This window comes from Anolis sagrei, chromosome 13 (assembly GCF_037176765.1).
Source record: "Anolis sagrei isolate rAnoSag1 chromosome 13, rAnoSag1.mat, whole genome shotgun sequence".
NCBI classification, from domain to species: Eukaryota; Metazoa; Chordata; class Lepidosauria; order Squamata; family Dactyloidae; genus Anolis; species Anolis sagrei.
The window spans coordinates 3,060,166-3,083,421 of record NC_090033.1 but is presented as its reverse complement, the minus strand read 5'-3'; the positions used below and the strand labels follow the sequence as shown (position 1 = coordinate 3,083,421).

The following is a 23,256-nucleotide window of genomic DNA, read 5'->3' as shown; positions in this document are numbered from 1 at the left end:
TAGCCAGGGAAGGCTAGGGCTAGGGTTAGGGTTGGAAGGGACCTCATGGACTATCCAGTCCAACCCCCTGCCAAGAAGCAGAAAAATCAATTCAAAGCAACCCCAACTGATGGCCATCCAGCCTCTGTTTCAAAGCCTCTACCACATCCTGGGGTAGAGAGTTCCACTGCTGAACAGCTCTCACCATCAGGAAGTTCTTCCTGGTGTCCATGAAATGTCTGAGTGTGTTCGGTGTGCGGGAACGGGGACCCGACATTAGCCAGGGGAGGCTAGGGCTAGGGTTAGGGTTGGAAGGGACCTCATGGGCCATCCAGTCCAACTCCCTGCCAAGAAGCAGCAAAATCCATTCAAAGCACCCCCAACAAATGGCCATCCAGCCTCTGTTTCAAAGCCTCCACCACACCCTGGGGCAGAGAGTTCCACTGCTGAACAGCTCTCACAGTCAGGAAGTTCTTCCTGATGTCCATGAAACGTCTGTATGTGTTCGGTGTGCGGGAATGGGAACCCGACATTAGCAAGGTAAGGCTAGGGTTAGGGTTGGAAGGGACCTCATGGGCTATCCAGTCCAACCACATTCTGCCAAGAAGCAGCAAAATCCATTCAAAGCACCCCCAACAGATGGCCATCCAGCCTCTGTTTCAAAGCCACCACACTCTGGGGCAGAGAGTTCCACTGCTGAACAGCTCTCACAGTCAGGAAGTTCTTCCTGATGTCCATGTAACGTCTGTATGTGTTCTGTGTGCGGGAATGGTGACCTGACATTAGCAAGGTAAGGCTAGGGTTAGGGTTGGAAGGGACCTCATGGGCTATCCAGTCTGACCCCATTCTGCCAAGAAGCAGGAAAAATCATTCAAAGCACCCACAACAGATGGCCATCCAGCCTCTGTTTCAAAGCCTCCATAGAAGGAGCCTCCACCACACTCCAAGGCAGAGAGTTCCACTGCTGAACAGCTCTCACAGTCAGGAAATTCTTCCTGATGTCCATGAAACGTCTGTGTGTGTTCGGTGTGCGGGAAGTTCTTCCTAATGTTCAGATGGAATCTCCTTCCTTGCCTGCCAATTGAATCCATTGTCTCCTATCCTAGTCTCCAGGGCATCAGAAAACAAGTTTGACTTCCTTTCAGATCTTCAAGCAGGGCTCTCATGTCTCCTCCCAGCCTTCTTTCCTCCAAGCGAAGCGCTTCGGCTTGAAGGCCTCGTCTTCCGGCATTAAAACGTTAAGCTTTACATATTTGCAACCAAAGTAGCGTTTGAGCCGCAGCTGCCGGAGCTCCGATTTCACAGAGTGTGCAACTTTTATGGGATTTTCTTTGGGGAGCTTTGCAAAGGGAAAGCATAATGTAGGTGGATTTGGCAGGTTCAAAGTCTTAGAAGAGCGGAGGAAAGGGGCGAATATGCTTCTTCCTGTAATCCAGTGTTTCTCAACCTTCCTAATGCTGCAAACCCTTAATCTAGTTCCTCATGTTGTGGTGACCCCTACAAATGCCAGAAGTGATGAAGAGTTTCATCTATGCTGATGATCATGTCATCACCGCTCAAGCAGGAAGCTTTGAAATGGTTGAACAGAAGCTCCCCAAAGCTCTAGGTCAGTGCTTCTCAACCTTCCTAAGGCTACAAACCCATAATCCAGTTCCTTAGGTTGTGGTGACCCCAAACTATAGATATGAGTTTCATCTATGCTGATGATCATGCCATCACCACTCAAGCAGAGAGCTTTGAAATGGTTGAACAGAAGATCTCCAAAGCTCTAGGTCAGTGTTTCTCAACCTTCCTAGTTGTTTTAGTTGCTGGGATTTATAGTTCACATACAATCAAAGAACATTCTGAACTACACCAACGATGGAATTGAACCAAACTTGGCACACGGAACTCCCACAACCAACAGAAAATACAGTATTAAAATTTGGGGTATCAGGTATTTGTGCAAGGTTTGGTGGGCACTGACCTTGAGTTTGGGAGTTGCAGTTCACCTACATCCAGAGAGCACTGTGGATTCAAACAATGGATCTGGACCAAACTTGTCACAGATACTCAATGCGCCCAAATGTGAACACTGGTGGAGTTTGGGGGAAATAGACCTTGACCTTTGGGAATTGTAGTTGCTGGGATTGATAGCTCACTTACAATCAAAAAGCAGTCTGAATACCATCAACAATAGGATTGGGTCAAACTTCCCACACAGAACCCCCATGCCTTGAAGTGACCGGTGGAGCGAGCCACCCTCCAGCCTTGCACGCTCACCTCGCATGCGCATGCGCACCACACTCTGAATTGATAGTTCATCTACAATCAATGAGCATTCTGAACTCCACCAATGATAGAATTGGGCCAAACTTCCCACACAGAACCCCCATGCCTTGAAGGGATCGCTGGAGTGAGTCTCCCTCCAGCCTTGCATGCTCACCTCGCATGCACATGTGCACCACACTCTGAATTGATAGTTCATCTACAATCAATGAGCATTCTGAACTCCACTAATGATAGAATTGGGCCAAACTTCCCACACAGAACCCCCATGCCTTGAAGGGACCGCTGGAGCGAGCCTCCCTCCAGCCTTGAACGCTCACCTCGCATGCGCATGCGCACCACACTCTGAATTGATAGTTCATCTACAATCAATGAGCATTCTGAACTCCACTAATGATAGAATTGGGCCAAACTTCCCACACAGAACCTCCATGCCTTGAAGGGACTGCTGGAGCGAGCCTCCCTCCAGCCTTGCACGCTCACCTCGCATGCGCATGCGCACCACACTCTGAATTGATAGTTCATCTACAATCAATGAGCATTCTGAACTCCACCAATGATAGAATTGGGCCAAACTTCCCACACAGAACCTCCATGCCTTGAAGGGACCGCTGGAGCGAGCCACCCTCCAGCCTTGCACGCTCACCTCGCATGCGCATGCGCACCACACTCTGAATTGATAGTTCATCTACAATCAATGAGCATTCTGAACTCCACCAATGATAGAATTGGGCCAAACTTCCCACACAGAACCCCCATGCCTTAAAGGCACTGCCGGAGCAAGCCTCCCTCCAGCCTTGCACGCTCACCTCGCATGCGCATGTGCATCCTCACCACACTCTGAATTGATAGTTCATCTACAATCAATGAGCATTCTGAACCCCACCAATGAAAGAATTGGGCCAAACTTCCCACACAGAACCCCCATGCCTTGAAGGGACTGCTGGAGCGAGCCTCCCTCCAGCCTTGCACGCTCACCTCGCATGCGCATGTGCACCACACTGCAATGTGCCAAACACGCCTGCTCTCCCCTCCCCACTTTGAGTAATAACAGAGTAAAAAAATAAATAACTTTGACTTGAGTATAATTTTTCGGCCTAAAAATTATACTCAAGCCTGTCCTTTGTAGTTGTTTGCATACGGCCAAAAACAAACAAACAAAAACGCCCCAAATACTGAGGACAACTCCACAGGAAGCACTGCAACCCGATTCATGTGATGCTACGATTCATCGTTCATGATGACAGATCCTTCTGTCGCACAACACAGTAGCTCAACAGTTGCCTTCTGCCCCGCGAGGACAACTCTTCGAGCCCCTGTTATTCAAGTCAATGAACACCATGACTCACAACCACAATGACTTCCTCCCCTCCATTCAGGCAACGAAGCTGAGGACATTTTCATGCCAAAGAGGTTCCGCAATGATTAAGTGTTCCTCAAGCAACGCTGAAGGATTCGTCAAAAGGACCACACAGGGGAAACGCCACCGTTTTCGTGGCTCTTTCGTCCCTGGAAGGCAAGGCTTCTCCAGCACGGCACTTGCTGAGTCTTTGAACCACAGGGCACACCGGTTACGACAAAGCCAAGCTTCCAGAGAACCACAACTATCAGATCTGCACTGTTCCAAATCTCCCAGAGCTCCAGGAAAGGCCATTTTGAGAAACGAGCCCCAGAAAAAGCAACTATAAATCCCACAAAAGGTTCAGATATGTGGATGACACCTTCACCAATTGGAGCCATGGAGAAGAAGAACTCAACCAGTTCCTGGACCACGTCAACCACATCCACCCAAAATATCCAATTCACCATGGAAATGGAAAATGAAGGAAAAGTGCAATTTCTAGATGTCCTAGTCATCTGCAAACCACATCAACAATTGGGCCAATTGACAGAAGACCTACACACATGGATAGATGCCTACATAAAAACTCCAACCATCACCCAAGTCAACAAAGAAGCCCTGGCAGACCGTGCAAAAAGAATATGTGAAATCCACCTCCTCCAAGGTGAACAGAACCACCTCTAGATATCCTAAAGGTAAAGGTAGGTAGTCCCCTGACATCTCATGCTCAAACCCAATCAACAAGTGGGACACACAGTTTGCAGAAAAGCTACACACATGGATAGATGCCTACACAAAAACTCCAACCATCACCCAAGTCAACAAAGAAGTCCAATAAAAGCTCTGGCAGACCGTGTAAAGAAGATTCTGTGAAGCCCACCTCCTCCATGGTGAACTGAACCACCTCTAGATGTCCTACTCATCCTCAAACCCAACCAACAAGTGGGGCACACAGTGTACAGAAAACCCACACACATGGATAGATACCTACACAAAAACTCCAACCATCACCCAAGTCAACAAAGAAGTCCAATAAAAGCTCTGGCAGACCGTGCAAAAAGATTCTGTGAAGCCCACTTCCTCCATGGTGAACTAAACTGCCTGTAGATGTCCTACTCATCCACAAACCCGCAAACCCAATCAACAATTGGGCCACACAGTTGACAGAAAACCTACACACATTGATAGATGCCTACATAAAAACTCCAACCATCACCCAAGTCAACAAAGAAACACAATGAAAGCCCTGGCAGATCATGCAAAAAGAATATGTGAAATCCACCTCCTCCAAGGTGAACTAAACTACTTCTAGATGTCCTACTAATCCGCAAACCCACAAACCCAATCAACAAGTAGGACACACAGTTGACAGAAAACCTACACACATGGATAGATGCCTACATAAAAACTCCAACCATCACCCAAGTCAACAAAGAAACACAATGAAAGCCCTGGCAGATCATGCAAAAAGAATATGTGAAATCCACCTCCTCCATGGTGAACTAAACTGCCTCTAGATGTCCTACTCATCCTCAAACCCAATCAACAAATGAGACACACAGTTTGCAGAAAAGCTACACACATGGATAGATGCCTACATAAAAACTCCAACTATCACCCAAGTCAACAAAGAAACACAATGAAAGCCCTGGTAGATCATGCAAAAAGAATATGTGAAGCCCACCTCCTCCATGGTGAACTAAACTGCCTCTAGATGTCCTACTCATCCGCAAACCCAATCAACAATTGGGCCACACAGTTGACAGAAAACCTACACACATTGAGAGATGCCTACATAAAAACTCCAACCATCACCCAAGTCAACAAAGAAACACAATGAAAGTCCTAGCAGATCATGCAAAAAGAATATGTGAAATCCACCTCCTCCAACGGGAACTGAACTACCTCTAGATGTCCTACTAATCTGCAAACCCACAAACCCAATCAACAAGTAGGACACACAGTTTACAGAAAACCTACACACATGGATAGATATCTACATAAAGACTCCAATCATCACCCAAGTAAAAAAAAAACAAAACACAATGAAAGCCCTGGCACACCGGGCAAAAAGAATCTGTGAAGCCCACCTCCTCCAAGGTGAACTGAACTACCTCTAGATGTCCTACTCATTCACAAACCCGTAAACCCAATCAACAATTGGGCCACACAGTTGACAGAAAACCTACACACATGGATAGATGATATTTGGGAGTTGTAGTTACTGGGATTTATAGCTCACTTCTAATCAACGAGCTCTCTGAACTCACCAAAAATGGAGTTGAACCAAACTTGAGACACAGAGCTCCATGAGAAAATGCTGGAAAGATTTGGTGGGTATTGGCCTTGAGTTTGGGAGTTGTAGTTCACGTACATCCAGAGAGCACTGTGGACTCAAACAATGATGGATCTGGGATTTATAGTTTACCTACAATCAAAGAGCATTCTGAACCTCACCAATGATGGAACTGAACCAAACTTGCCACACAGAACTCCCACAACCAACAGAAAATACTGGAAGGGTTTGGTGGTCATTGCCCTTGAGTTTGGGAGTTGTAGTTCACGTACATCCAGAGAGCACTGTGGACTGAAACAATGATAGATATGGACCAAACATGGCACTAATACTCAACATGCCCAAATACGAAAAGTGGTGGAGTTTGAGGGAAATAGACCTTGACATTTGGGAGTTGTACTTACTGGGATTTATAGTTCACCTACAATCAAAGAGCATTCTGAACCTCACCAATGATGGAACTGAACCAAACTTGCCACACAGAACTCCCACGACCAACAGAAAATACTGGAAGGTTTTGGTGGGCATTGACCTTGAGTTTGGGAGTTGTAGTTCATCTACATCCAGAGAGCACTGTGGACTCAAACAATGATGGATCTGGACCACACTTGGCACGAATGTTGCATATGCCCAAATATGAACACAGATGGAGTTTGGGGGAAATAGGCCTTGACAATTGGGAGTTGTAGTTACAGGAATTTATAGTTCACCTATAATCAAAGAGCATGCTGAACCCCACAAACGACAGAATTGGGGCAAACTTCCCACACAGAACCCCCATGGCCAACAGAAAATACTTAAGGCCATCCAGTTCAGCCAGGGCAAGAAAACATAATCAAAGCCCTCCTGACAGAGAGCCATCCAGCCATAGATATAGATAGATATATATATAATCCATACACACACAGATATAGTATCATAGATGTGAAAGGGACTCCTAAAGAAGGGCAATGATATGTTGCCTGTTCCAGAGTAGGCAAACCAGACAATCTCCACATCAACACTGATAAACGAACAACAAGGAATACTGTTTACCCACAAGCAGAAAGAAATTACATATATTAGAAACCAACATTTTCTAATTACTTTAATTTCCAGATCACCAGGGTGGGCCACAGCAACTCGTGGCAGGGGACGGCTAGTTTGCTATAAATACTACCCATCGCCATTTGATCAAGCCGCACGGATTGACAACGCATTTCAATACGACGGCGCAATGCTTTGGAAAACGACCCGTTGGAAAACAACCGCTTCTTCCATGCGGAACTGTCCAAACAGGGAGAGTCAAAGACCCAACACAGGGTTAAACGCCGACCGCTCTGCGAGATCAAATGGAGGAATGCAGAACAGCAAAAATAAAAAAAGGAGGGAGAGAGAGAGAGAGAGAGAGCAAGTTACATAAAGTCCAGGGATACTCACGGTCTCCTTATTGGGAAGCAGCTCTTTTCGGATCCGGAAGAAGTTCTTTCCGTACTGTCGGAGGCCTTTGATGAACCGTTTCTGCGTCAAAACAAAGAGAGATCCCTGAGTTGGGAGGAGAAAAGGACCTGTCTGACTAATCCAAGTTCCTACCCCAAGGGCTGTGGGGTAAGGTAAACAAGCAAAGGAAAGGGGGAAGGTATGTTTGCCCCCCCCCCACCCCCACATAATAGTAACCCTCAAAGGTTTCCAAGTCAATCGGAAAAGTTCGTTCTCTCGTTCCCGTCCAAATAAAACCTCTCCCAGGAAAATCACATTGCTGTAGTGTTTACTTTCGTTGAAACAACAATAATTCATGTTCAACTTCAACATCCAGAGTCGCCGGTGCTTTTCAAATTGTTGTAGTGTTTTCTTTCCGTTTGAAACAATAACAATAACAACAAGAACAATAACAACAATCCATGTTCAGCTTCAACATCCTGAGATGCCAGCACCTATCGTTCAAATTGTTGTAGTGTTTTCTTTCGTTTGAAACAATAACATTAACAACAATAATAATAACAACAATCAATGTTCAGCTTCAACATCCAGAATTGCCGGCATCTTTCGTTCAAATTGCTGTGGTGTTTTCTTTCGTATGAAACAACAACAAGGAAACAACAACAACAACCCATGTTCTGCGTCAACATCCAGAGTCCCTGGCACATTTCGTTTAAATAGCTGTAGTGTTTTCTTTCGTTTGAAACAACAACAACAACAACAACAACAACAATTCATGTTCAGCTTCAACATCCAGAGTCGCGGGTGTTTTTCGTTCAAATTGTTGTAGTGTTTTTTTTTGTTTGAAGCAATAACAATAACAACAAGAACAATAACAACAATCCATGTTCAGCTTCAACATCCACAGTTGCCGGTGCCTTTCGTTCAAATTGTTGTAGTGTTTTTTTCATTTGAAACAACAAAAACAACAACAACAACAATCTATGTTCAGCTTCAACATCCAGAGTTACCCGGGCCTTTCGTTCAAATTGCTGTAGTGTTTTTTTCTGTTTGAGACAACAACAACAACAACAACAACAACAACAACAACCCATGTTCAGCTTCAACATCCAAATAGAAATTGTTGTATTTTCTTTCATTTGAAACAGTGACAACAACAACAACAACCCATGTTCAGCTTCAACATCCAAATAGAAATTGTTGCCGTTTTCTTTCAATTGAAACAATAACAACAACAACAACACACGTTCAGCTTCAACATCCAAATACAAATTGTTGCAGTTTTCTTTCATTTGAAACAGTGACAACAGCAACAACAACAACCCATGTTCAGCTTCAACATCCAAATAGAAATTGTTGTAGTTTTCTTTCATGTGAAACAGTAACAACAACAACAACAACAACCCATGTTCAGCTTCAGCATCCAAATAGAAATTGTTGGTTTTCTTTCATTTGAAACAGTGACAACAACAGCAACAACAACAACCCATGTTCAGCTTCAGCATCCAAATAGAAATTGTTGTAGTTTTCTTTCATGTGAAACAGTAACAACAACAACAACAACAACCCATGTTCAGCTTCAACATCCAAATAGAAATTGTTGCAGTTTTCTTTCAATTGAAACAGTAACAACAACAACAACCCACGTTCAGCTTCAACATCCAAATACAAATTGTTGGTTTTCTTTCATTTGAAACAGTGACAACAACAACAACCCATGTTCAGCTTCAACATCCAAATAGAAATTGTTGTAAATAAATTTGAAACAGTAACAACAACAACCCATGTTCAGCTTCAACATCCAAATAGAAATTGTAGTTTTCTTTCATTTGAAACAGTGACAACAACAACAACCCATGTTCAGCTTCAACATCCAAAGAGAAATTGTTGTAAATAAATTTGAAACAGTCACAACAACAATCCATGTTCAGCTTCAACATCCAGAGTCACCGGCGCCTTTTGCTCACTTTGGCTAATGATCAGTCGCTTGACAACAACACCAAAACCACAACGCACATCAAGACTTGGAGGAAATACTCCCTGCTCCTTGTAACACATACACATCCAAGTAAGGAACAGCGAAAGGGGGGTAATTTTTCAAATCGGAGAGCCTACGAAGTCCAAAAGAGGATTCCCCGGCAAAGGTTAGGGATGGATGATCTCTCCAAGGGAGAGCGGAGAAGGCGAAGGAGAAGAAGAAGTCCAACACAACAAACACAAGCCCAAAGCCCAGACAGAGAGAGGAAGCGAGCCATTCTCTCCCTGGGAAGGAAAGGGGGAATGGGAGAAGGAAGTCAGGCGAGAGGCCAAACCTGGGTCCCGTCTGCTGGGTCGCCTTCAGGTGGGGCGGTCCTGTGGCCGCTTCTTCCAGGGAGGACTACGAAGATAGGGAAGGGAGGAAGGAAGGAAGGGTGGAAGGAGGCAGCGGTGGAGGAGGAGGAGGAGGAGGAGGCAGCTTCACATGTGATCTGAGCTGGGCTGAGCTGAGCAGCGGCACAGAGAGAGAGAGAGAGAGAGAGAGAGAGAGAGAGGAGGAAGAGCCACTGGGCTCACCGCAAAAGATGGCCTGGATCGGCGAGGTAGGATTCACCGCAAGGCCATTTCAACACTCGGCGTTCGACACCGTGAATCGCAGCGCTCTCTGGGCACAGGGGCGGCTCAACCCATACGCAAAGTAAGCCGTTGCAGTATACTTCAGTTTGCCCAGGGGAGCTCTTCAGGCGCTCTTGAGGGAAAACAGACCTTGACATTAGGGCTGGGTGGTTTCATAGAATAATCGAATCATAGAATCAGAGTTGGAAGAGACCTCCTGGGCCATCCAGTCCGACCCCATTCTGCCAAGAAGCAGGAATATTGCATTCAAATCACCCCTGACAAATGGCCATCCAGGCTCTGCTTAAAAGCTTCCAAAGAAGGAGCCTCCACCACACTCCATGGCAGAGAGTTCCACTGCTGAACGGCTCTCACAGTCAGGAAGTTCTTCCTAATGTTCAGGTGGAATCTCCTCTCTTGTAGTTTGAAGCCATTGTTCCACATCCTAGTCTCCAAGGAAGCAGAAAACAAGCTTGCTCCCTCCTCCTCCTTGTGGCTTCCTCTCACATATTTATACATGGCTATCATATCTCCTCTCAGCCTTCTCTTCTTCAGGCTAAACATACCCAGTTCCCTAAGCCGCTCCTCATAGGGCTTGTACGCAAAGTAAGCCGTTGCAGTATACTTCAGTTTGCCCAGGGGAGCTCTTCAGGCGCTCTTGAGGGAAAACAGACCTTGACATTAGGGCTGGGCGGTTTCGTTTGTTAATTTCGTAATTCGTTATTTTTTTTTTTGATAACGAAGCGATATTGAACCATTCAGGAGCAACTAAAAATCGAAACGAATTTTTAAAATTTATTTCGTAATTGTTTCGTAATCGTTTCGAAATTGTTTCGTTATTATTTCGCGCTTGGCGGGGACGAGAGACAGGGCCTTCTCAGTGGTGGCCCCTCGGCTATGGAATGCCCTACCGGCAGACATCAGACAGGCACCTTCGCTGCTGACGTTTCGGAGAATGGTTAAGATCTGGCTTTATGAACAAGCATTTGGTTAAGCAGTGCAACCAATCATAGGAAGACGGTAAATGGAACATAGGAATGGCACAAGGATTATGAGAACGGATCTGATATCAACTGAGGCGTTATGTTATGTCTGTTTTGTTGATCTGTCTTGTTGATTGTTAACTGTTGAGGATTGATGCTGTTGATCCTGTTTGTTGCATTGTTATGTTTTAATTGCACTGACACTGTTTGATAATTGAACCATGTAAACCGCTTTGAGTCGCCTGTCAAGGGCTGAAAAATGCGGTATAGAAATAAAGCAAATAATAATAATAATAATAATATTTCGTTATTATTTCCGTATGTCTGGTGCAAGTTTTATGGTTGTTGTTTGTTTTATCAGTGATTAAAAAAAAATTTATCACACCCACAGTCAACAACAGAAGGAGAGGTAAGCTTCAGAAGTTCCCTCTGTCCCATTTGGAGGTTTTTTTAGCGTACTGCGCAATCGCGTCCGCCATTAACGAATCGATTCGTTATTGTTTCGAAATTGTTTCGTAATTTCCGAAATTTCGTAAATATCGAACTTTTTTGAAGAAAAATTTCGGAATTCTTTAAAAAAACGAAACGCAAAAACCCCCCTAAAAACGAATCGAGTTTAGAAACAATTTTTTCCGTGGTTGCCCAGCCCTACTTGACATATGTAAGTTGTAGTTACTGTATAGTTCACCTACAATCAAAGAGCATGCTGAACTCCACCAATGATGGAATTGAACCAAATATGGCACACAGAACTCCCACAACAAACAGAAAATCAATGATTGGTTGGGGGGGGGGGGGAGGCTCTAAAATAATGTTTGCTTAGGTAAAGGTAAAGGTAGTCCCCTGACATTAAGTCCAGTCATGTCTGACTCTGGGGTGTGGTGCTCATCTCCATTTCTAAGCCAAAGAGCCAGCGTTGTCCGTAGACACCTCCAAGGTCATGTGGCCACTGGCATGACTGCGTAGAGCGCCATTACCTTCCCGCCGGAGCGGTACCTATTGATCTACTCACATTTGCATGTTTTCGAACTGCTAGGTTGGCAGAAGCTAGGGCTGACAGCGGAAGCTCACGCCGCTCCCCGGAATCGAACCTGCGACCTTTCGATCAACAAGCTCAGCAGCTCAGTGCTTTAACCCACTGCTCCACTGCGTCCCGGTGTTTGCTTATACTTAAAAATTACCTAGAGCCACCTCTGCATTTGACAAAGTGAATCGCAGCACTCTCTGGACCATCCTGCAAAAAATCGGGCGCCCTAACAAATTTGTGAAATTCTGCGGCTCCTCCATGATGGTAACAGTCTTGGACAGCAGTGGCTCCCAAAGTGACCCATTTAAGTTGGAATCAGGTGTCAAACAGGGATGATGTGTTATTGTCCCAACCTTATTTTCCATCTTCATCTTGTTGATGGGAAGCTTCCCACCAGGGTGGAAAGCATCAATCAGACAGATGGCAAGCTATTTAACCTCAGCAGACTGAAAGCCAAAACCAAGGTTACAACATCTGTTATAGAACTCTAATACGCCGATGATAACGCAGTCTCTGCACTTTCAGAAGAAGACCTACAACACTGATTACAGAACTCCAATATTCTGATGATAATGCAGTGTCTGCGCATTCAGAAGACCTACAACACTGATTATAGAACTCCAATATGCTGATGATAATGTAGTCTGTGTGCATTCAGAAGACCTACAACATCAGTTATAGAACTCCAATATGTTGATGATAACATAGTCTGTGTGCATTCAGAAGACCTACAACATCAGTTATAGAACTCCAATATGCTGATGATAATGTAGTCTGTGTGCATTCAGAAGACCTACAACATCAGTTATAGAACTCCAATATGCTGATGATAACGTAGTCTGTGTGCATTCAGAAGAACACATACAATATCAGTTATAGAACTCCAATATGCTGATGACAATGTAGTCTGTGTGCATTCAGAAGATCTACATCATTTATAGACTCCAATATGCTGATGATAACGTAGTCTGTGTGCATTCAGAAGAAGACCTACAACATCCGTTATAGAATTCCAATATGCTGATGATAATGTAGTCTGTGTGCATTCAGAAGAAGACCTACATCAATTGTGGAACTCCAATATGCTGATGACAACATCATCTGTGCGCATTCAGAAGAAGACCTACAAGCCACTCTAAACACTTTCGCAGAAGCTTACAAGAGATTGAAAAATGGGCTTAAAGTAAACCTCAAAAACTGTGGCATAGACTCAGAGAACTGGGAAGCCCTGGCCCTTGAGCGCTCTAACTGGAGGTCAGCTGTGACCAGCAGTGGTGTGGAATTTGAAGAGGCACAAATGGAGGGCGAAAGGGAGAAACATGTCAAGAGTAAGGAACGTCAAGCCAACCCTGACCAGGATCGCCTTCCGCCTGGAAACCGATGTCCTCACTGCGGGAGAACATGCGGATCAAGGATAGGGCTCCACAGCCACCTAGAGACCCACCAGCAAGACACCACATCTGGAAGACCATCATCCTCGAGCTACGAGGGCTCCACAGCCACCTACGGACCCACCGCCAAGACACACATCTGGAAGACCATCATCCTCGAGCTACGAGGGCTCAACAGCCACCTACGGACCCCTTGCCAAGACACCACATCTGGAAGACCATCATTCATACCTACGAGGGCTCCACAGCCACCCACATACCCACCGCCAAGACACCAATTGGAAAGACCATCATCCTCGAGATACGAGGACTCCACAGCCACCTATGGACAAACCACCAAGACACCACATCTGGAAGACCATCATCCTCGAGCTACGAGGGCTCCACAGCTACCTACGGACCCACCGCCAAGATGCCACATCTGGAAGACCATCATCCTCGAGCTACGAGGGCCCCACAGCCACCTACGAACCCACCGCCAAGACACACATCTGGAAGACCATCATCCTCGAGCTACGAGGGCTCCACAGCCACCTATGGACCCACCGCCAAGACACACATCTGGAAGACCATCATCCTCGAGCTACGAGGGCTCCACAGCCACCTACGGACCCCTTGCCAAGACACCACATCTGGAAGACCATCATTCATACCTATGAGGGCTCCACGGCCACCTACATACCCACCGCCAAGACACCAATTGGAAAGACCATCATCCTCGAGATACGAGGACTCCACAGTCACCTATGGACAAACCACCAAGACACCACATCTGGAAAACCATCATCCTCGAGTTACGAGGGCTCCACAGCTACCTACGGACCCACCGCCAAGATGCCACATCTGGAAGACCATCATCCTCGAGCTACGAGGGCTCCACAGCCACCAATGGACCCACCGCTAAGCTATCATATCTGGAAGACCATCATCCTCGAGCTACGAGGGCTCCACAGCTACCTACGGACCCACCGCCAAGATGCCACATCTGGAAGACCATCATCCTCGAGCTACGAGGGCTCCACAGCTACTTACGGAGCCACGGCCAAGACAACACATCTAGAAGCCCATCATCCTCAAGCAACGAGAGATCACCTAAGTAAGTAAAGTAAGTAAAAGATTATTGATGGTTCAAAAGTGCAGAATATAAGAATGTAAGACTTCATATCAGATAAAAGATAACACCGGATCTGTGCTCTTATTTTTACGGGTCCAGAGCCAATCTAAATACGTCCCAGTACTTCACCAAAATAACCTTATGCCGAGTCACAAAATGACTGTACAAGTTGGATTTATTTTTAAGCTATCTAAAATCTCTCCCAGGGAAAATACAAAAATATCTTTTTAAAGGGTTCTGTGTTAAGAACTGATCTTTCTGGGGATTCTGGGCCTGTTAGTGGGGATTTGGGGTCTGCAAGTCAGCAGGAAAGCCAGCAAGAGATTTAGGCCTTGAAAATGAGCAGTCTGTGTCTGAAGGCCACATTCCTGAAAGGCACTTTGCTAGGGAAGTAAGGTCAGAAACAGATCTGAGCTCAGAGGGTGAAAACGAAAGTCCAGTTGGACTAACTAATGAGCAGTTAATATTTATTTATTTTAGATATTTATATCTGCCCTTCTCACCCCCAAAGGTGGACTCAGGGTGGCTCACAACCGGCACCCTTTAGACGACAACAGGACTAACAAAATCACACTTAGACATTAGGTGAAACAGCAAAATTAAAACATCTGTTTAAAATAAGACAAATCCAAATCCAGACTCATAACCAAGGTCTGTCCATAGTCAATCACATTTACTTAGTCGATCCCTCATTGTTCGAGTAGGATTGTATTCCAAGATCGGTGCACTGGCGGTGGGTACATAGGTGACTGTGGAATCCTATTCTTGACCTGCATGTTTTCCTGCAGTGAGGGCATCAGTTTCCAGGTGGAAGGCGGTCCCACTTGGGGTTGGCTTGACACGCCTTTCTCTTCGCACAATTCTCTCTTTCGCCCTCCATTCGTGCCGCTTCAAATACTACAGCACTGCTGGTCACAGCTGACCTCCAGCAAGAGCACTCAAGGGACAGAGCTTCCCATTTCTCAGTGTCTATGCCAGAGTTTTTAAGGTTGGCTTTGAGCCCATCTTTCAATCTCTTTTCCTGCCCACCAACATTCCCTTTTCCGTTCTTGAATTCAGAGTAGAGCAACTGCACTGGGAGACGGTGGTCGAGCATCCAGACAAGTAGCCGATCCAGTGGAGTTGATGGCGGAGGACCACCGTTTCAATGCTGGTGGTCTTTGCTTCTTCCAGCATGCTGACATTTGTCCACTTGTCTTCCCAAGAGATTTGCAGGAATTTTTGGAGGCAACGCTGATGGAATCGTTCCAGGAGTTGCATGTGACGTCTGTAGACTGTCCACGTCTCACAGGTGTATAGCAGGGTTGGGAGGACAATAGCTTTATAAACAAGCACCTTGGTCTCCCTACGCATGTCCCGGTCCTCAAACACTCTTTGCTTCATTCGGAAGAATGCTGCACTTGCAGAGCTCAGGTGGTGTTGTATTTCAGTTTCAATGTTGACTTCACCATAAACAGCTTGCATTCTTTGATGAATTTCCTTTGGGGTGACACCTTCTGCTCTCAAGAATTCAATGACTGCACGTCGCTTAAGTCGCATTGACCGACCGTCTGCGCAGGGTTCCATACTTCGCACTTTAACAACACAACCATTCAATGCCAAGGCTTCCTGATAAAATGGAACTGTAGAGAAGAGTCTACTGAACAAGCCAGTACCTGCCGCATACCAGTTCTGCCATCTGTTGAGGAATTACCAAGGTGGAGGCATTACTTTTTCTGCTAAGGCTTCCTGCCAAAATGGAACTGTAGAGGAGAGTCTACTGAAGAAGCCAGTACCTGCCGTATACCAGTACTGCCATCTGTTGAGGAGTTATGAAGGTGGAGGCATTACTTTTTCTGCTAAGGCTTCCTGCCAAAATGGAACTGTAGAGGAGAGTCTACTGAAAAAGCCAGTACCTGCCGTATACCAGTACTGCCATCTGTTGAGGAGTTACGAAGGTGGAGGCATTACTTTTTCTGCTAAGGCTTCCTGCCAAAATGGACCTGTAGAGGAGAGTCTACTGAACAAGCCAGTACCTGTTGCATACCAGCACTGCCATCTGTTCAGGAGTTACAAAGGTAGAGGTGTTACTTTTTCTGCTAAGGCTTCCTGCCAAAATGGAACTATAGAGGAGAGTCTACTGAAGAAGCCAGTACTTGCTGCATACCAGTACTGCCATCTGTTCAGGAGTTACAAAGGTAGAGGTGTTACTTTTTCTGCTAAGGCTTCCTGCCAAAATGGAACTATAGAGGAGAGTCTACTGAAGAAGCCAGTACTTGCTGCATACCAGTACTGCCATCTGTCGAGGAGTTATGAAGGTGGAGGCATTACTTTTTCTGCTAAGGCTTCCTGCCAAAATGGAACTGTAGAGGAGAGTCTACTGAAGAAGCCAGAACCTGCTGCATACCAGTACTGCCATCTGTCGAGGAGTTATGAAGGTGGAGGCATTACCTTTTCTGCTAAGGCTTCCTGCCAAAACGGAACTGTAGAGGAGAGTCTACTGAAGAAGCCAGTACCTGCTGCATACCAGTACTGCCATCTGTCGAGGAGTTACGAAGGTGGAGGCATTACTTTTTCTGCTAAGGCTTCCTGCCAAAATGGAACTGTAGAGGAGAGTCTACTGAAGAAGCCAGTACCTGCCGCATACCAGTACTGTCATCTGTTGAGGAGTTATGAAGGTGGAGGCATTACTTTTCACTTTAACAACTCAACCGTTCAATGCTAAGGCTTCCCGCCAAAATGGAACTGTAGAGGAGAGTCTACTGAAGAAGCCAGTACCTGCCGCATACCAGTACTGCCATCTGTTGAGGAGTTATGAAGGTGGAGGCATTACTTTTCACTTTAACAACACAACCGTTCAATGCTAAGGCTTCCCGCCAAAATGGAACTGTAGAGGAGAGTCTACTGAAGAAGCCAGTACCTGCCGCATACCAGTACTGCCATCTGTTGAGGAGTTATGAAGGTGGAGGCATTACTTTTCACTTTAACAACACAACCGTTCAATGCTAAGGCTTCCTGCCAAAATGGAACTGTAGAGGAGAGTCTACTGAAGAAGCCAGTACCTGCCGCATACCAGCACTGCCATCTGTTGAGGAGTTATGAAGGTGGAGGCATTACTTTTCACTTTAACAACTCAACCGTTCAATGCTAAGGCTTCCTGCCAAAATGGAACTGTAGAGGAGAGTCTACTGAAGAAGCCAGTACCTGCCACATACCAGTACTGCCATCTGTTGAGGAGTTACGAAGGTGGAGGCATTACTTTTCATTGAATCTTCGTACATTCTTTGCTATTTTACTTTGGACTGGGGTGTGTGTGAAGTACAGAGGTGGTTCCCAGCATTGGAGTGCAACACATTCCAGAAACGTTCTGAAATCAGAGATGCCTGGCTCTCATAGTATAGGGAGAGATATTTATTTTTAAACCAAAGAGCAAAAGGAACCCAAGAAATCTATGGTTCTCGCTTTGGCAGAGGCCCGTTCCCCAAAATAACTACTCTCTGTTTCAAGCAGGCCCTCAAAGCCTCCCTCGTCTTCCTTTTTCTGCAAGCGAAGACTATTAAACGTAGTTACTCTCGCTTGTAGCTCGGGTCCTTTTTTGTGGTTTCCTGATCGTCATCTCCCCGTTTCATCTCGCCCGTTTCGATCTCCCCACCGCTACAATCCGGCTCACCCTTTCATGTCTACTTGCCTGTGGCTTGCGTCTTCATTTGTTACACGCATTATGACATGTTCTTCAACTTGAGCCGCAGAGTTGGGAATTGTGGTCGCCTCCCCTTCCCACAAAATAATTGAGCAACGTGGGTTATTGTGTGAAAAGCTTGAAAAGGGTGTGTGTGTGTGTGTGTCTCCTTTCATCCGCTCTTCCCACCTGAAAGGATATCAATTTTCCTGCCGTGAGATCCTCAGCAGTCCTACATGGGAAGCGCATGGAAATATTGCTAAGTACTAAAATGCTCATGGTTCACGTAACTAAACTCCTAAAGGAAGAGAGCACAGAGCGGGGAGTACAATAGTCACATATACGTACTAGTATATATAGCAGGTATGGGGAAAGCCAGGCCTGGGGGCCACATGCGGACCCTTGGGCTCTTTTCTTAGCCCCTCCTCTCTCACACCATGCTATCCTTCCTTCCGTCTCTTTCCTTCCTTCTCTCTTTCTCCTTCCCTTCCTTCCCTTCCTTCCCTCTCTCTTTCCTACCTCCTTCCCTTCATTCCATCCATCCTTTAGTCCTTCCCTCCCTTTTGTTTTTCCTTCCTTCTCTCTTTCTCCTTCCCTTCCTTCCCTTCCTTCCCTCTCTCTTGCCTACCTCCTTCCCTTCATTCCATCCATCCTTTAGTCCTTCCCTCCCTTTTGTTTTTCCTTCCTTCTCTCTTTCTCCTTCCCTTCCACCCTTTCATCCTTTTCTTCCTTCTCTCTTTCCTACCTCCTTCCCTTCCTTCCATTCATCCATTAATCCATCCATCCTTTAGTCCTTCCCTCCCTTTTGTTTTTCCTTCCTTCTCTCATTCTCCTTCCCTTCCATCCTTTCTTCCTTCTCTCTTTCCTACCTCCTTCCCTTCCTTCCATTCATCCAGTAATCCATCCATCCGTTAGTCCTTCCCTCCCTTTTGTTTTTCCTTCCTTCTCTTCCTTCCTTCCATCTTTCTCCTTCCATCCTTCCCTTCCACCCTTTTATTCTTCCTTCCCTTTCCTTCCTCTCTCCTTCTTTCTCTTTCCTTCCCTTTTGTTTTTCCTTCCTTCTCTCTTTTCTTTATCCTTCCCTTCCTTCTATCCTTCTCTTCCTCCCTTATGTCCTTTCTTTTCCTTCCTTCCTTCCATCCTTCCTTCCATCTTTCCTTCCTTCTCTTTCATTTAGCCTTTTCTTCACTTCTTTCCGTCCTCCTCTTCCTTCCTTCCTCTTTCCTCCCTCCTTCTCCTTCCATCCTTCCCTTCCTTCCTTTCATCTTTCCTTCTTTACTTAATCCTTCCCTTCCTTTCATCCATCCTTCTCTTCCATCTTTCATCCTTCCTTCCTTCTCTTTTTCCCTCCTCATTCCTTTCCTTCCATCTTTACCTTCCACCCTTTCGTCTTTCCTTCCTTCCTTCCCTCTTACTGCCCTCTCTCCCTCCTTCCTTCCCTCCTTCTCTTTCCCTCCTTCCCTTCCACCATTTCATTCTTCCTTCCTTTCATCTATCCTTCTTTCTCTCTTTCCTTAACGCTTCCCTTCCTTCCATCGATCCTTCTCTTCCTCTCTTTTGTCCTTCCCTCATTTTCTCTTTCCTTTCTCCTTCTCTTCTTTCCTTTTATCCATCTACCTTGTCGTCCTTCCTTCCTTCTATCCTCCCTCCCTCTCTCCCTCCATCTGTTGAGGAGTTAAAAGGTGGAGGCATTACTTTTCACTTTAACAACACAACCGTTCAATACTAAGGTTTCCCACCAAAATGGAACTCTAGAGGAAAGTCTACTGAACAAGCCAGTACCTGCCGCATACCAGTACGGCCATCTGTTGAGGAGTTACGAAGGTGGAGGCATTACTTTTCACTTTAACAACACAACCGTTCAATACTAAGGTTTCCCACCAAAATGGAACTCTAGAGGAAAGTCTACTGAACAAGCCAGTACCTGCCGCATACCAGTACGGCCATCTGTTGAGGAGTTACGAAGGTGGAGGCATTACTTTTCACTTTAACAACACAACCATTCAATGCTAAGGCATTCCGCCAAAATGGAACTGTAGAGGAGAGTCTACTGAATATGCCAGTACCTGCCGTATACCAGTACTGCCATCTGTGGAGGAGTTACGAAGGTGGAGGCATTACTTTTCACTTTAACAACACAACCGTTCAATGCTAAGGCATTCCGCCAAAATGGGACTGTAGAGGAGAGTCTACTGAACAAGCCAGTACCTGCCACATACCAGTACTGCCATCTGTTGAGGAGTTACGAAGGTGGAGGAATTACTTTTCACTTTAACAACACAACCGTTCAATGCTAAGGCTTCCCGCCAAAATGGGACTATAGAGAAGAGTCTACTGAACAAGCCAGTACCTGCCGCATACTAGTACTGCCATCTGTTGAGGAGTTACGAAGGTGGAGGCATTACTTTTCACTTTAACAACACAACCATTCAATGCTAAGGCATTCCGCCAAAATGGAACTGTAGAGGAGAGTCTACTGAATATGCCAGTACCTGCCGTATACCAGTACTGCCATCTGTTGAGGTAGTTTTCTGTATTCCAGCCAATCATATTAACTAAATACATAAGGAAAGCCAGGCTAGCGTGAATCAAAGACCATTCTACTCCAGCATTTTCTTCCTACAGTGGCCAACTCTAGGCCCAGAGGGAGGCCAAAAGTAGGACATGAATGCAATAACATGCTCCCACGTTTGCTTCCTTGCACGTGGTATTGAGAAGTGGGCTGCCTGTGATCTATTACATTGCCTCCATGGCAGATTTGCCCTCCATGAACTTGTCTCAACTCTTTAAACTGTTATTAAGGCGATATGGGTTGACACTGTATCTTGGGGAGGCAAATAATTAACCATCATCGTGACTAAACGCTTCAACTCAAGTCCTTGAATCATATGGACATTCAAAGAGAGAGGACAGTACTCGTCTCTAGTTCTCAGATGCTAAATCTGCTCCACTCCAGAATTTTCAACCTGGAGACCAAAACATTTGAAGGATGCCAATTATAGTTAGTTAATATCATCCATAACAGAGCACCTGGACACAGAATATTGTTTGAGGACATAGAAATGCTGGACCACTCTCACAACCACCATGTCAGACTCCACAGAGAAGTCGTTGAAATACACAAGCATGTGGACAATTTCAACAGAAAGAAGGAAACCACGAGGATTGAATGAAAAGTAATGCTTCCACCTTTGTTACTTGGATTTGGGTAAGAATATTTTAATAAACGCAGAAATAATCCTTAGAATGTGCTCTTTAACTCCCACTATTCTCTTTTCCACATAATCACCAGACAATTGGATACGTTTCTGCCAACAATGAACAAGTTTTCTAAAGCCGTCACGGAAGAAGTCGACACTCTGTTTCCATAACAAGCTTCTCACCGTTCTCTCATCCTGGGTACCCATCGTGCACAGATCTTCCGATAGCCGAGCCAAGCAATAATGTGACGCATACGACACATTCTTGTGAAATGCTGATTATGCTTGAAATTTCTCTCTGAGTGATTTCAACAGAAAGAAGGAAGCCACGAGGGTTGAATGAAAAGTAATGCTTCCACCTTCTTTGCTTGGATTTGGATGGGAATATTTTAATAAATGCAGAAATAATCCTTAGAAAGTGCTCTTTAACTCCCACTATTTACTTTCCCACATAATCACCAGACAATAGAATACGTTTCTGCCAACGATGAACAAGTTTTCTAAAGCCGTCACAGAAGAAGTCGACACTCTGTTTCCGCAACCAGCATCTCATAGTTCTCTCATCCTGGGTACCCATCGTGCACAGATCTTCCGATAGCCAAGCAAAGCAATAATATGACCCACATGTTCTTGTGAAATGCCAATTATGCTTGAAATTTCTCTCTGAGTGATACCACGATCGTCCTGAATCAATCTGTCAACCTTCTGCTCTCAAGAATTCAATGACTGCACGTTGCTTAAATCGCATTGACCAATCGTCTGCACAGAGTTCCATACTACAACACAACCGTTCAATACTAAGGCTTCCCGCCAAAATGGGACTGTAGAGGAGAGTCTACTGAACAAGCCAGTACCTGCCACATACCAGTACTGCCATCTGTTGAGGAGTTATGAAGGTGGAGGCATTACTTTTTCTGCTAATGCTTCCTGACAAAATGGAACTGTAGATGAGAGTCTACTAAACAAGCCAGTACTTGCCGCATACCAGTACTGCCATCCGTTGAGAAGGAAACTACAAGGGTTGAATGAAAAGTGATTCTTGGGAAAGAGGGTGATATTCTCTAGACATATTGATCCACCACAGATGTAAACACACTATAGGTTTGCTGAATGAACTACTTCTTAAACTACGAGGGTTGAATGAACAGTAATGCCTCCACATGGGAATATTTTAATAAACCAAACACAAAAATAATTCTTAGAATGTGCTCTTTAACTACCACTATTCACTTTCCCAAATAATCGCCAGACAATTGGATACGTTTCTACCAATGAACAAGTTTTCCGAAGCCGTCACAGAAGAAGTCGACACTCTGTTTCCACAACCAGAATCTCACATTTCTCTCAGCCTGGGTACCCATCGTGCACAGATCTTCCGATAGCCAAGCAAAGTAATAATGTGACCCACACCACACACGCTCTTGTGAAATGCCGATTATGCTTGAAATTTCTCTCTGAGTCATTTCAACAGAAAGACGGAAACCACGAGGGTTGAATGAAAAGCAATGTTTCCACCTTCGTTACTTGGATTTGAGTGAGAATATTTTAATAAATGCAGAAATAATCCTTAGAACATGCTCTTTAACTACCACTATTCACTTTCCCACATAATCACCAGACAATTGGATACGTTTCTGCCAACGATGAACAAGTTTTCTAAAGCCGTCACGGAAGAAGTCGACACTCTGTTTCCGCAACCAGCATCTCACAGTCCTCTCATCCTGGGTACCCATCGTGCACAGATCTCTCAACATCTTCATCAGAAGCCTAATGATGTCCCCGCAGATCTTATTTCATTATCGGGAACAGATTGAAGTCAGACGGTGCTAAATCTGGACTGTATTGAGGATGCTGTATGGTGGTGAGATACTGTCTCTGAAGTTCTGCTGTGTACCCATCGTGCACAGATCTTCCGATAGCCAAGCAAAGCAATAATGTGACCCACACATTAAGTGAAATGCCGATTATGCTTGAAATTTCTCTCTGA

General features: G+C 45.3%; 1 protein-coding gene across 15 annotated transcripts in view; it reads right to left on the bottom strand.

The window, feature by feature from the left end:
• RERE (arginine-glutamic acid dipeptide repeats) overlaps window positions 1-23,256 on the bottom strand; it is a 504,717-nt gene that overhangs the window by 83,900 nt on the left and 397,561 nt on the right. For all 15 annotated transcript variants that reach the window (XM_067472974.1, XM_067472980.1, XM_067472981.1 and 12 more), the window contains one exon: window positions 7,305-7,385. In XM_067472974.1, coding sequence (XP_067329075.1) covers window positions 7,305-7,385 — 81 coding nt within the window. The remainder of the gene's footprint in view (window positions 1-7,304; window positions 7,386-23,256) is intronic.